Genomic DNA, 15,946 nt, shown 5'->3' on the forward strand with positions numbered 1-15,946 from the left:
GTTTATTATTAATGTTTATAAAACAAAAAGATATCATATATTCATATGTTAACAAAAAGACTAAATGTGAACAGAAAAAAGGTTAACATATACCTATCACACTTAAAGTACAAAGATTTCTTATAAAATTTATTTTAGGTTTCTCTTGTCATCGGATTAGTCTTATAAGTATATAAGTAATAATAAAATTAAGAATAAAATTTTTTATCGGTCCCTTAATATATTTTCAAATATTACCATTTTAATCTCTATAAAAATTTAATTCCTATATTTACTTAGAAATATGTGTTTTTAATCCGAAGAAATAAAGTCACATAATTTTTAATAGATATAGGAACATAAAAATATTATATTTTATAAGGACTAAATCAATATTTTAAAATATTTTAAGGAAATAAAAGTATATTTTATCTTAAAATATAACATTACACCGTAACAATAATTTCATAGATAATAGTAAATAAAACAATAAAAATTTTGTAAAATTAAAATATTATAAAAAAATAAAATATGTATCCGTACATAATGAGGTTTCAATTCTAATTCTAATTATACAATAAAATAAAATAAAGTAATGTGATCAGATATCGATCACTTTTAAAATTATTTATAGTTTAAATTTAATATAATTTTTTATATGAAATTTTAAAATACGGATTAGATAGATAAATATTATTTTTTTATAGAAAGTTCTATAAAATAGTTTTTTTATAATATTTGATATTTTATATATATATATATATATATATATATATATATGACGAAATCTATTTGCTTAGAGTTACTTTTCATTATTTATCTCATAAAACAAAAAGATATCTTTAAATTCTTTTTCATTTCTTTTCTTTCACCTATATTAAATTTTTAATCTCTCTCACTCCTGGTCTCTCCTCTCTCCTCTCTCACCTTTCATCATATTTATCGAGATTTTTTAATAATTTTAGGTCATATTAAAAGAAAATAAATCAAATTAATATGAAAATATTAGATTTTGAATAAGTTTTTTTTTTCCTACAATTGATTAATTGATTGATTAAACTTCACTACTACTCTTCATCATGTGATGACTATTTTATATATGTAATTATGTTTTATTTATTATTATTAATTATTAATGGGAAGATGGAGATATAGATCTAATACTAGTAGAAGACAAGGAGACAAGGTGGTGGTGGTGGTAGGTGATCACATTGAATTGTAAATTGAAGCAAAGTATAAGTGTTCACTTACATCTTTAACAATTAACATCGCTTGCGTGACACCCTCAACTTCCTTTAAATATTCCAAATCCAAATCTTATACACATAATAATCCCATTTTAATATACTAAAACTTAATCAAATTGACCACCTTGTTCTGGTCACAGCCACTCTCTCTCTCTCTCTCTCCAACAATATTATATTTCATTTCGTGTTCCTTGCTTCACTCTCTCACTCTCTCAGAGTCTTCCACGTTATTCTCTCTCCGAGCTTCACTCTCTTTTCGCCTCTGCTAAAGGGAGAAAAATGGGGTTCTCCTCCTTTCTGGGTCGTGTTCTCTTTGCCTCCCTCTTCATCCTCTCCGCATGGCAGATGTAAGTGACCCCTTTCACAGATCTATCAGATTCGTACAAAGGACTTCACTTTCCACTTTGTTTTCGATTTTTGGATGTGGGTTTTCGTTTTCTCGCTTTTGGGGTTCAAGGATTGAATGTAAAGGGTGTGTGGCTTTTTAGGATTTGGAGTCACAAGTTTGAGTACATTATGATATGCTTGATAAATTGATTGGATTTGCTTTTTAGTTTAATATGCATCTACTAATAAATGGAATTGTTAATTTGCTAGAATGTATGTGATATTGTTGTAGATTGTTAATTGTTAGTATTTGTTAATTATCTTTTGAGCAAGGTTTTGAAAAATGTTCCTCCACTGTGATTTTGACCGCAACATCAAGGTTTTATGGGTCTCCGCGCCCGCAATTGTGGCCACATCAGCTGTATTTTTCCACAAATTAAAGATCATGACGAAATTGCGGCCACAATTTAAAACCTTGCTTTTGAGTATGCTGTCATGTTGAATGTTAAGTGGTTTTGAATATTAGTGAGAATCAATGTCCTATGAAATCTTGAGTTACATCGTTTTTAAGTTGCTTTTCCTTTTTAAGTTACTTCATTGAGGATTTTGAAGTTTGCACTAAGTACTCATCAGACTTTGATATCAAATAAGGTATGGAGCCTAAGCTGATAGATCTAATTGGGGGGCCAATTTTATGTGTCAAGAAACTTCTGGTTTAGGTTAAAAGTAAATCTAGTAATGTAAACAAGATAAGTCCCATTGTTTCCTTTACTAGCCAAAAACCCCATTAATGATCAAGCCACAAACATGAGATTCACCGACCGCAAATCTTGATGTTGATAAATTCTATGACTATCTCCGTCTCTCTGCTTCAATTCCTCTGCCTCGTACACCAAACACTAATAGTAACTTGTTAATCGGAATCTAATTTGATTTGATATTGCAACTTCCCTAGAGGTGCATGTGCATCACTGGGTTATGATTTATTAAAACTTTTTACGTATGTCATATACCTTATTTGGGAAAAAAATAACAAACCAAATGTTAGGTACCTTGAGAAATTTTGGTTTGCTAATGTATGTACTGCTTTGTGTGGCAGAAATGCTTACATGCGAAGCTGTTAAAGTAAAATAGTTCTGTTAGAGCAAGTATTAGTACTTTTGTATTGATATAATGTTTATATTGCAAGGTTTAATGAATTTGATGCCAATGGTGGACCCATCTCGAAAGAGTTGATTCCCAAACTCAGTGTGGTGAAGAATAATTTATCCTCTAAATTGGGGGTAGCGCTACCAGATATTGATGTAAGGCCTTTTTTTTTTATCTCACTATCTTATTAGCTAAATAGATTCCATTATATACTTGTAGTTCCACTTCCCTTTCTAATTGAGATACTAAATACAGGCCCGGCAATTCATTGCTACCATCATATTTCTTAAGGGGGTTGGAGGGATTTTGTTTGTGTTTGGAAGCACATTTGGATCTTTCCTACTGGTAAGGGCTTGGTCTCTCAGTTTGTATTGTGAAGTTGTTATTCTTAATCTTAAGTGTATTTTTAAAGCTCCGGTCACTGTTGTGGTTCTAAAGAATTATAAATCCTGATTGGGCTTTTCCTCTTGTGTAGCTTCTACATCTAAGACTTTTGCTGTTGTTGTAGCTTTTGCATCTGGCGATTACTACTCCACTTCTGTACGATTTCTATAACCATAGCCCCGGCAAGCCTAAGTACAATCAGCTGCTGAATGATTTCTTGCTGGTTTGTCTAAACTTCTTTTACTTGTTGTCTTGCTAATTGATGGTTTTCATTTGTGTGAGAACTTGATATGTATTGTGGTTACTTTTGATGGCAGAACACAGCACTTTTTGGGGCATTGCTATTCTTTATTGGAATGAAGAACTCAATTCCCAGGAGTCAGCTCAGGAAGAAGACCCCTAAAGCTAAGACAGTTTAGAAAAAATAGAGCAAAAGATGTATTAGTGTGCCAAAATGCTTAGTTTCGGCATTAAGTATTTGATCTTCAGCTGAGTTTGGAATAGTTACTTAGACCTATTAAGATTATTTTGTTTATTTGTCAGATGGATTATAATTTGATTATTGATATGCTTCCCCTTTCACTTGCAATTCTATTTTACTTGGCACAAAGAAATTAAGCTAAGCTATGGTCAGATTTGGTGACCAATATTACTTGGCGAGAAAATAGATTTCCTTGCTGGGAGCAAAGTAAAAATTTCATACTAATACCCCTTCACATTGTTTGATTTTGGTCTAATTCATTATAATCCAAGCATGATTACAAAGATAAAATTGAGCAAATAATACCATGTAGAAATTGATTTGGGATATTAGGCCTTGTTTCTGTGACCAAAATTTGCCTTTGGTGTAAAATTTAATCTATGAGAACTAAATTGCAAAATTTTATCTTAACTAAATTGAGTGTGGTCTGTCATCTGAGGTGTTAAAATGAGATGTTTCTACATGAAAAACAAACTGAATCCCCAGTGAAGTAGTGTTGGATCAGCATGGTAGGTGTCATTTTGATGGGGACAAGTGGAGGTGTTAAGATGGATGAGTCATTGAACTGTGCTTTTTATGGAGCCACCACATAAATTCGACTCATAATGCTACCTACCCATGTATTCGGTCATGAATGAGTCAAGATTGTTCGTTATTTTTTCATAGTGCTCTAAGTGTGAGTTTAGTTGTGAAGAAAGAGGAAAAAAAGGGAGAGAAATTTCTAAAATTATATGTGAATCCTACTTTTTTTTTCTATTTTAATTTAAATATTTTTTTAAAATTTTCTTCCGTTCTCTAAAAGAAAAGAAAAGGTAATAATAGTATGGTATAATGGATTTACTTTTTTTTAATGGTATGATACAATGAATTGACTCTACATAATTTCAACTTCTAAATTATTTTATTATATGATTTAGAATTGTTTTAGTCTTGAATAATTTTTGTGATATATGATCGAATTTTATTTTTTTTTTTAAATTAAAAACTTAATCACGTGTAACATAACAATTAGTCGTGTTTGTTTCCATATGATAATGTGAGATCATGTAATAATTTTTTAAGTCTTGATATTAACCTGCCTTGACATAAGTTAGCAATTGTTGCCAACAATCTAATTAGGTACAATTGTTTATTGTTCACATGGATTCCCCTGTCCTCAAGTGACCAAGTAAAGATGCCAACAATCTAATTAAGTACAATTATTGATCACATGATTCCTCTACCCTCATGTGACCAAGTAAAGATGCAACGGGCCTTAATCAAAATGCAAGGATGGAAAGTGGGGTGGAAAAAAGAGAAGTGGTCCTATAGTGGAATGCTTATGCAGAAAAAATTCTTTCTTTCTGCAGGTGGTAGCAGAAATTTATCATCCAATTCAATTATTCAGATGCAAGAAGAGCGGTGATGTCATATATTATTATATTTCTTCGTAGTCTTGCATTCAATGGAGTAGAAGTAGAATTTTCCCATATTCACAGCAACAACAAAGAAAAAAGAAATAGAATTTCGGCATAAATCCAGTGGAAGTAAGAAGAACTACTTGTCAAACCAACCACAAAAAGAACGCATTTGACAATTTTACTCTAGCTCTAATATAAACGGTTCAAGCAATGAAGTTTAAACGTTTTTTTTTACGTAGCAGTAAAGTTAAACTTAACACCTCAAATAACTTGAGGATTATTTAGCTCAATTTCCCTACAATTCCAAGGTTTCTTAAGTTTTTTTCACCGTTGTATTTATATTTAGAGTAAATAATTTATGTACCAATCGTGGAGCTCCTATGTGTATACAGAAAACCAGAAGTTGATATCAACAATGATTTCTAATTAATAATAGTATAATCAACTAGAAGTTGATATTAAGAATGATTTCTAATTAATTGATGGTATAATTTTTTTATCGATGAATAAAGATTAAACTAATTTATTTATTTATATCTAGACATTTATAATTTGGTGGCCGATGATGCTTTTGGTCAAAATACAAGAAATATAGATGCTTGTATCATATGATTGTAGAACCATACACACTGTATTATTGATCACATTTCAAATTCATTCTTCGTACATAGATTTTTTATTTTTTGTTTTCTCATACTGTTAAATTGTTGTTTGTGCAATTCAAATTACAAGTAATCAGATCTTAGAAACGATGGTTTTGGGTGTTAATCCCAAAGCAGCACACACTTCAGGGTACAAACTCTTTCTGATTTCCGCATAAGCGTCCCCAACCCACTTTCTCCGTGCTAACTCCTCCCCCAGGCGCATCGCAGCCTCCACGGTGCCCTCCGCGCTATCGTGCGCCGAGTGCACGATCCCCATCTCCACCGCCCCCTCCGCCCTAACCTTCCTTCCGGCCAACACAACGTCACGCAGCGCCGCCGCCGGGATCTTCGCCCCGGCGACGGCGGCGAAGTATTCTGGAAGAGTGATTCCCAGGTCCACCTCCGGAAAGTAGATCACACCGCGGTCGGCGCGCATGAGGACGTAGTCGTGCGCGAGGGCGAAGATTGCTCCGGCAGCGGCGGCGTGGCCGGAGACGGCGGCAACGGTGGGGATGGGGAGGGAGAGGAGCGCGGCGAGGACGGGGCGGAGGGCGTCGGACATGCGGCGGAGGCGGAGGCGGGCGGAGGGCTGGTCGCCGGCGGCCTGGGCCCAGCGGAAGTCGAAGCCGTTGCAGAAGAATCTGCCGTGCGCGGCGGTGAGGAGGGCGGAGCCGGCGGTGGCTTGGGACTTGACTTCGGAGAGCGCAGCGAGGAGGGAAGATAGGAGGGTGGGGTTGAGGCGGTGCTGGTCGTCGAATTCGCTGGTTAGGGTTAGGACGAAGAGGGGTCCTCTCTTCTCTAATGTGCACATCGTGTTGTTTCTTGCCAGCGTGTGAGTCATTAACTCGTGCCGCTAATGTAAGAGATAAGGTATATTTAAATTTAAAATAAATATATTACTTTTATCACTCATTTTATTTTTATAATTACAAAATATCCATTTTAATTGAAATTATATTAGGGTAAAATTAACTTATAAGCTTAGAGTTGAAAAATGAAAAACTTATTATAATCGATTAATGTTTAATAGGATTAACTTATAAGTTAATTAATAAATATTAAATAGCATAAATAAATATATTTATTATTTAACTTTTTTTTTAATAATTTATCATCTTAAAAATAAGATAATAATTTTTAAAATTTTATATTATATAAAAGACAATATTAGGATCACACTTGAAAATCTCAACCCTCATTCCTCACACACACACACACACCAAATGCAATCCAAATTGATGAGGCAGCCAGAAGTGGCTTTCAAGTTTCAATAGCAAGATTTCCAAAGTGTGTCAGCAATAAATCAGATACTTCAATCTAGGACTCATGTCAATCAATTATTTCATGGAAAAGCAAATCATATGAAGAAGAGGACACATGGAATTAAATTATTTTTAAACTTTTTTTCCTTATTTTGTTTAGTTTTAGAAATAAAAAATACAAAACATATTTTGTTTCACGGCTAATCAATAAGAATGTAAAAGATGAAATTAAAATCAGATTCTATCCCAAAACATATGCCACTATGCTAGCAGTACATTTCTTCGAAATCTTTTTTTTACCATTAATTAACAACAACGGTGAATATTTATTGATAATTAATAATTTCAATAAAAATCTGCCATTAAACTCTTAAGTCTTACCTTTTTCAACAAGTAACCATGCCATATCAGCAATGCATTCCTTGAATTACTTTCACAACGTTGACTTTGCCAAGCTGTTAAGAATTAAGATTAATAAATTAATAAATATTTTTAATGCTATAATATAATAAAATGATTTAATTTTCAATATATCTTTAATTCTTATAAATATATAACAAAATTAATCATCAATTAGTTTATTTTTAATATGATTTTTAAGTTTAAATATGTTTTTTTCCATGTAGTTTCATATTTTTTTAATTTTGTTTTCCGAAAAAAAATTATTTATTTTAGTTCTTGTAAGTTTATAGTTTTAAATTTTTTATTTCTGGTAAGATATTTTGTTATTTTTGGTTTTTATAAATTTATATGTTTTCCATTTTAATTCTTATAAGTGTAAACTTATGAAATTATAAATGAAAAAAAATTGAAATTTAAAAGAACTAAAATATATAAAAAAAAAAAAAACACACACACACACATAAGAACTACGAATAAAAAAACTTGTAAAAATCAAAATTTAAACATTAGAAAAATAAACAGATTTAATGAATAAAAAAGCAACTAACTTAAAAAATAAACAAACTTTTAAAAAACACTAATTTAAGACTAAAATTAGAAAAAAAAACTTACATTGAATAAAAAAAAACTAACTTACAATGACCAAAAACAGATTTAAACATTGTTAATGAGTAATGATAATTCTATTTCAAACTTAAAAAAAAAAAAAAAAAAAAAAAAAAAAAAAAAAAACTGCCCAGTCTGCTTTTGCTCTGTCCTCACACAGCCGCTGGTGTTTAACTGGAACCCCACTTTTTGTCTTCTTATTTCAGTTAACAATATATGTATAAATAGTACTCCACCCACAATGAAATTTCCATCTTTCCCATGTGAAAACGTTTCTATCTTAGTACTTTATTAGATTAAGGGTCTCGTTTATTCAGCAAAAAACTCACCTTTGGGCACCTCTTCGTGAAATGTGTTGTTCTCTATTGCAGAATAGCTTGGAAGACCTATACAGTCTCTTGCGTTTCTTGCGTGTTGAACCTTGGTGCAACTTGACATTGTATGTCAAGAATGTGATGCTAACTCATAAATTCGTTTGTTGTTTAAAGAGTGAATATTTTATTTTAAAAACCAGTAATTATTTTTTAATTTTGGAAACATCTGTATAGGTGGCAGAAGTTAATTCAAAGGCCTTATGAGAATGGTGATCCAAGATCCCTGGAGTTGGCCAAGGTCATTTTGAGGATGCTGATGTTAAGAAGAACAAAGGAAACGAAGGATAAGAGAGGTAGGTAGTCATTCTTCTCACTTCACTTGAACTGTGTCCCTTTTGAAACACAAATGTATATATTTTTTCTAATCACAATTTTGATTTCATACATGTTTTTCCAGGCCGATACTTTTCTCCCGCCTCCAATTGATATCCAGTTGATTGAGTGTGAACAATCAGAATCTGAACGGGACTTTTATGAAGCCCTTTTCGAGAGATCTGAAGCAAGTTTTGTGCCACAGCTTCTGATTTGTGCTTGGATCTGAATAACAACCTGTTTCACTTTTATCAATTTTGATAAAGTCTAAAAATCTGTTAATAGAAACCGTTCTCAAACCTAGTTTGTTCTAGTAACTGTTAATAGTTTTATGTTTGGCACGTTAACTGCCATGCAACTCTTGAACTTACTATCCAATGCAAACAGGTTCAATTTGATCAGTATGTTGCACAAGGAAAGGTTCTTCACCATTATGCAAATATCCTTGACCTACTAATGCAGTTGAGGCGGTGTTGTAACCATCCATTTTTAGTTATGTGGTAGGTGTGGCAAACACATTAAAATGCTCTTACTGTTTCCCTTTACCAATTCTTCTGCCTCTAACAAGATTTTCCCTTGTATATGAAGCGGAAGTGATACCCAGAAACGTGCAGATTTAAGCAGACACGCAAGAAGATTCCTTCAGACTAATACTGAATGCCCCGAAGAAAGCAATCAAAATGATCCTCGGCAGCAAGCAGAGTTGAACAAACTTGCAAGTAGATTACTTCTAAAATCTGCTTCTTCTTCGCACTCGTTCAACCTCATGCATACATTGCCGAGGTTTTGGAGGATATTCAAAAGGGTGACATTGTAGAATGTTCTATATGCATGGAATCTCCAGAAGATCCTGTGTTTACACCATGTGCACATAAATTTTGTAGAGAATGTCTATATAGTTGCTGGGGCACCTCAGCGGGTGGTAAATGTCCAATCCGTCGTCAATTGCTCCAGAAAGACGATCTGATTACTTATTCATCTGAAAGTCCATTCAAGCTCGATGTTAAGAACAATGTGACGGAGTCTTCAAAGGTTTCAAAGCTATTTGAATTCCTGCAACGTATTTTGAACACATCAAGTGAAAAGAGTATCGTCTTCAGTCAATGGGCATCATTTTTTTATCTGTTGGAGAATTCTTTGAGGAGGAAAGGAATTGGTTTTCTGAGATATGATGGGAAGTTGACTCAGAAGCAGAGGGAGAAAGTTCTGGATGAATTCAACCAGACAAGAGAGAAAAGGGTAAGCAAAGTTAATTTGAACAATTTATTTTTTTAGTTGAAAAAAAAATATCATCACAGAATCACTGTTTTTTCATTGTTTCAGGTTATGTTGATGTCACTAAAAGATGGTGGTGTGGGCTTGAACTTAACTGCAGCTTCAAATGTTTTCATTATGGTATGCTATGCCTGTTTCCTTTGTCTCCATTGTCTATCCTGTGCACAACTTCATTTCTTCTGTGTTAACTTTTTTTGTATTGTAAAATATAGGATCCATGGTAAAACCCAGCAGTTGAGGAGCAAGCAATAATGAGAATTCATCGAATAGGACAAAACCGAAGGAAGAGTTGTAGTGAGAAGATTTATCGTTAAGGTTAGCCAATCCATTTTAGAACATAAAACATGCAATCGTACTCATCTTAAACCGAGATACCCATATTGCCGACTTCTTATGAGTCAAATGTTTCGGTTTGGACTTGGAATATTCAAAGTCCCCTTTTTTTCTTTTTGCCAAACGGTGCTGTTAATTGATAAGGCAGCATTTCCTTTCTTTTCTCCTTGTTTTTTCCTAACAAATGCTATGGGTTGCCCCTTTTATTATTTTTGTTTGGTATGACCCCTTTTGATTATTTTAAATTGCTTTGCCTAGAGATAGTTCAACCGTACAAGTACTTGGAGCTGTCAAATATTTATACATTTTATGACTATTTTATTGTTTTTGATATCTTTTTTCTCCTTAGTTGGGTAGAAAAACCATTTTCTCACGTTTTTCACAAGTAGTTTCACCTCACCTTATCCTTTTGTTGGGTCACATAGTCTTAAAAAACTTTTCTTGATTTAGTTTAAATTCGCACGTTTTGTTGACTTTCCCTTTTCCCCTTGTTTTTTGTTAACTAATAGTAAGATTTATGGGGGTATTGTGAACAGGACACGGTGGAAGACCGATTGCAACAAGTTCAAGCTAGGAAACAAAGGTTGATATCTGGTACCCTCACAGATGATGAGGTTCGGACTGCTAGAATTCAAGATCTCAAAATGCTTTTCACACGAGAGTTTATTTATTTAGAAGGTGATTTATTTGTCTAGTTTTTTAGATCTAGAAAAGCCAATTTTGTATAGATTGTTGGATCCTTTTCTACAGCAAAAGGCTTCTTTTTTTCTTTTGTGTACATACATGAAATGATGATCATTAGACTATTCTGAACTCTAACAAAGAAGCCCACTGTTTTGTAAATCTTTCAGCTTTAGTGGTTATTTTCATATTGGTCATTCAATTACTGTTTAGAGAGAATCCGAAACCTGGTATCAAATTTAGTAATTTATTATTATGTATGTAAAAGGTGAATCAATAAAATATAACCTGTGGCACCAACTAAAATGTAAGTGCTTTCTCTACAAACGAAAACAAACAACGTAGTCCCTAGAGAAGCGGAAATGGAAAGCCTATTATTAATGATTATGATTTGCTGAAATGTGTTAATGTGTTTTAATAAGCTCGAATGCATAAGTAAGCTTTATTAAGCCATCAAAAAAATTTATTGACTTCGTATGTTTTAAGTACTAGTTCAATAGAGTAATGACAAATTTTCAAAGTAAGATTTACTGATTTATCTATATTCTTTCATGTTTGTTTACTTGTTTCAGTATTCAATCTAACTCATTTATCTTTGTTAATAAGATTAAGATATAAGATGAGTTTATTTCTTTATTTTTACGACATTATACGAGCATATTTTCATTTTTACGTATAGTAAAAAAATGAAGAGTGGTTTAAAAATTAAGGTATTGAAATGTCATTGTCCTAAATTAATTTTCATTTTCATGAACTTTCATACATTTAACAGTATAAAGATTAGTGGCACATCCGGTCTTTATTTTTTCTTTTTCTAAGAAAATTAACATTGTTTTGAAAGTCAAATTATGTCATTATTTAATTAAAATAATGTAATAACAAATTGAAGAAAGTTAGTATTTTAATAAACTAAAAATATTGTCACTTTCATAAAGAAAACCAGCACGGTGCAACAGAAGGTGCAACAGAAGGGTGTGTGGTGTACGAATTGGGGACTAGAGTGCGGCGTGGTAGGTAGGAAGAGAAATTGGAAGAAAGCGATTGCAGGTTGGCGTGAGTTAAATCTACTCCATTTCAAATTATTGCATTTAACTGGATGTTAAAATTGATTTTAATTATAAATTTATATTAAAATGAGAATTTTTATTAAAGTGTAAAGAAAAAAAATCAATGCTAAAATATATTATCAATATTCCTGTTCAATATTGTATCAATTATTTTACTTTAAATAGAAACTGTATTTTTTAAATAAAAAAATTGTGATAGGAATTAAAGGTGAACGTGACGCCCTACCTTCTTGACCGGTCAGATTTGGATTTATTAGATAGCCTGAATTTGCAAGTGGGACCTTGGGCTATCATAATAAGACTATTGTTAGGTTTCCTTACTATATTTGTTCAATAATATTTTAGGACGCAAAATTAACTAAGCTAGATCATCCTTTAAAAAAATATTAAGCTAGATCAAGAACTTAGTTAGACGATTAGAATACGTCGATTTTTGTAAAATTTTCTAGTACTTATTTTCAATTTCTACAAACAAAAATTAAATTATGACAAGTGTCAAAATTAACTATACGTGAATACTATGGTGTTTCATATAGTTTTTAACATTTTACCAATTCAACTATAAAATTATATATTACTTTAATGATCATATATTAAAATTTAATAAATTTTGTAATTGAAAATTATTTTACAAAATCAAATCAAGTTAGTTTCCTTCCAAAAATTTACTCTACAATTGAATGCAAAAATGCATAATTGGCAGTCAAGTGTAGGGGTGTAGTTTTTGTTAGATTAGCCTTTTTAATAATTTGATACTACTAAATGCTTTATGTGGTGCCTATCTTTGACCATGATCCCCTAGCTACTTAACACGTTTCCGCTTGGCTCAGGTTTCCCTCATGCTATGTATCTTATATGAATCAAATTTAGTAATTTACATTTTAATCCGCTGGGAATTTCTTATGCCTGATAGCAAAAAATGTTTCTTCATCTTATTTAAATGTTAAACTAGAAAAAAAAATTGAATAGATGAATTAAACAACGTGTTATAAAGTTTTAAAACTATTAGATATTTGCTGTAAAAAATATATATGAGATATTTCATTAAATGAATTCAAATTAATGTGTAATATATATTTATAATTCTAAAATATAAGTGAGATTTGACCGTAATTGTCTAAGAAAACATTGGCCGTAATATTATCTAACTACAAATGTGTAATTTTTCTAAAATTAGGTATTCATAATTGTTAAGATTATATCAAAATATTCAGAAGAAACCAAACTCATATAACTCATATTTAAGCAATCGAGCTATATACTTCCTTTGTAATTAATAAATAATTAGTTTATCCTTGAATTAGGTGATCACTTGATGAAATAATGACTATTATTATGCGTTGTTAGCGCCATAAATGTAGTGCATGTAATACAAAACAGGTTCTTATACCCTACATCCTTGCTTCCTATAAAAGTATAATATTCTGCTTATATATATATATTTTTAGGCTTGATTGCGCTTTTTAACTTTCACTTTTAAAATAAATTTCACTTATAATAAATTGATTTGGCACATTAATTTCCTCCTAACTTAGTCAACAGCAAGAGATACAACACGTTGTAGACTTGTAGACTTTAGAAAATGCTTTCAATATTCATCTCTTAAAACACAAAGGTTTAGGAGAAATGGAAATTAAAAATGGTTTCTACAAATTATGATTTCACACCACAATTATCAAATATTTTTGCTCTGCGATGAATGATGATAATTTGGTAGAGGTCTAGAGATGCTTCAGTGATTAGAGGGGGTCTTCTTGCATGAAAATACTCTAATGGTTAAATTATTAACAAGAAGACAACTAGATTAGAGGGGGTCTTCTTGCATGAAAATACTCTAATGGTTAAATTATTAACAAGAAGACAACTAGAAAGTATAATTAATATTATTATCTTTATACAATTCAAAATACTATTAGAATCATTAAATCAATCAATATCATCAACACTTTTAATTTTTATTCAAATTTCATTAATCAATATTAATTAAGATTTGACTTTAACAAAATAGTTTTTTTTTTTTTTGCATTAGAATAACTTGATCGAAAGCTAAGAACTAATTTTTTGAGCGATTGAGATCCATTTAAAAAATTGACATCTTTCAACGTATGTTTTTTCTTCATGCATAAATCAAACTCATAATCACATACTTAAAATACAATATTATTTACTAACAACATATACGATGTTAGTTAACAAAACATATTAAACTTTAAATAGTGAGAATTATAATCAAATATAAATAATTAAAAACAAAATTTAATTTTAATTTAATATCCATGTAACTTTTTTTACAATCAATAAAAGAACATCTTAAATATAATTTTATTTGCAGTAAAAAATTAATTTTGAAATTATTTATGATAAAAATAATTTTTAATAATATAATAATTCAAGATTATTTAGATATATAAAAAATTACACTATAAATATATTATAATTAAATTATTAAGATATTATTTTGGCTCATTTCTCATTTTGTTATTTTATGTTTTAAAATCTCCAATTTAAAACTTTATGTTTACAAATGGATCTATTTTGTTCATTTTCATTAGTAACGTTAAATATGCTAATAAAAATGTCTATTTTGATTTTTTATGTTTTTTAAAAAAAATCTCATTTTAATTGTTTATGTTTGTAATGTTATCTAGAATAGTCTTTTTATTTTTATTTTAAAATAATTAACATTTTACGTGATCCAAGGACTGACACAAGAGCAACAATATATTTGGTTTTTAACACAAAATTTGAAATAAAATTTTTACTTAAAAAACATTTCATCTATTCAATTGTAATTGTGGCATAAGAAAAAAATATTTATAAAATAATTATTATTTCAATTTTTCAATAAAACATTAAAAATGATATAACATTAATTTTATAAAAAAAATCTGGTTAAAAAACTAGGATGGAGGGAGTAACATAGAGTATGATATATCATCTAAAGTCTAAATTAACTAGCCGTTGGTAAAAAAATAAAAATGAATTTTATTAACAAAAATATACTAGAGATACGTAGGGAAACACTAGTTATACGCCACGGCCCACGTGTATTATGATAATCCAAGCCGAGCCGAGCCGAGCCGCATCAATCATTTCAGTTTAAGATTCCAAACGTGTGCACCGCACGCCCCTCTATTTATACCCCGAAACCTCAACTCCCACCCACCGTTTTTCACTTTTCAGTTTTCTCTCTCACAAACACACTCCACTTCTCTTCTCGCCGTCGATCTCACGCGCTGCCGCGCATGGCCGAATCCCACAGAACCCGACCCTCCCGCCGGCAGCCCAGCCGCCTGCAGAGCCGCGCCCCGTCGTCGCTCCAGATAAACCGCACCGTCGAGTGGAACGTCGCGATCCCGCTGCTGTCCCCGCTGGTCTCGTCGCCCCCTCCGCCGCCGCAGAAGGACGAGCCGCCACCGCCGCAGCAACAACGCCCGCCGGAAAAAGTTGTCTTCAAAAAGTGGCAGCACCCCGCCGCACCGTTTTGCTACGAACCACCTTCGCGGGTTCCTCCTTTCGTTAACGTGTAAATAATAAATAAAAAAATGAAGAAAAATTATGAATATTTCTTCTAACATCTTTTGTTCATTTTCATTTTCACTTTTTTTTTACACATAATATACCCTTATCGTAAGTAATAAGAGTAAGACCCAGTATTTTTTTTTAACTTTTTTTCTTTTTTTATTTGTGGCTTTAATTACTGAATAGAAGTGTAAGTTTGAAACCCTTATTATTATTATTATTATTATTATTATTATTATTATTATTCAATTTTTGTAATCGTTTTTTGAGCATATAGGAGGGTTTAATTCGTGTGTGTGAGTAACTGATTCCTTTTGCAGGGATTTTGATTCAATTCAACGTTTTATTTCTTATATAAACAAATTTCGTTTTCGAAGGTTGTAATGAATTTATGAAAATCATGAGTATATAATATGATGGAGGTTTTTTCTTTTAATTAAAAAGTAAAAACGAAAAAATTATATGCTTATAAGCATGAAGGAATGCAATTGGTATTTTATA

General features: G+C 31.4%; 3 protein-coding genes and 1 pseudogene across 4 annotated transcripts; 3 read left to right on the plus strand and 1 right to left on the minus strand.

The window, feature by feature from the left end:
• Nucleotides 1–1,309: 1,309 nt before the first annotated feature.
• On the plus strand, nt 1,310–3,668 carry LOC100499785 (uncharacterized). 2 transcript variants are annotated; one of them, XM_014762520.3, is made up of 5 exons: nt 1,310–1,573; nt 2,743–2,857; nt 2,958–3,047; nt 3,211–3,309; nt 3,404–3,668. In XM_014762520.3, the coding sequence occupies exons 1-5, from the start codon at nt 1,506–1,508 to the stop codon at nt 3,503–3,505; spliced, it is 474 nt and encodes a 157-aa protein (XP_014618006.1). In that variant the 5' UTR covers nt 1,310–1,505; the 3' UTR covers nt 3,506–3,668.
• Nucleotides 3,669–5,576: 1,908 nt separating this feature from the next.
• Nucleotides 5,577–6,481, minus strand: LOC100797754 (enoyl-CoA delta isomerase 2, peroxisomal). The gene has a single exon (XM_003535779.5). It carries the CDS (start codon nt 6,450–6,452, stop codon nt 5,703–5,705), a length of 750 nt encoding a protein of 249 aa, XP_003535827.1. The 5' UTR covers nt 6,453–6,481; the 3' UTR covers nt 5,577–5,702.
• On the plus strand, nt 6,344–11,058 carry LOC100799334 (DNA repair protein RAD5B-like; annotated as a pseudogene).
• Nucleotides 11,059–15,074: 4,016 nt separating this feature from the next.
• Nucleotides 15,075–15,498, plus strand: LOC112998125 (uncharacterized protein At4g14450, chloroplastic). The gene has a single exon (XM_026124007.2). The coding sequence runs from the start codon at nt 15,169–15,171 to the stop codon at nt 15,451–15,453; it is 285 nt and encodes a 94-aa protein (XP_025979792.1). The 5' UTR covers nt 15,075–15,168; the 3' UTR covers nt 15,454–15,498.
• The last annotated feature ends 448 nt before the right edge of the window (nt 15,499–15,946 follow it).

Source organism: Glycine max, chromosome 10 (assembly GCF_000004515.6).
Source record: "Glycine max cultivar Williams 82 chromosome 10, Glycine_max_v4.0, whole genome shotgun sequence".
In the NCBI taxonomy this organism is placed as follows: domain Eukaryota; kingdom Viridiplantae; phylum Streptophyta; class Magnoliopsida; order Fabales; family Fabaceae; genus Glycine; species Glycine max.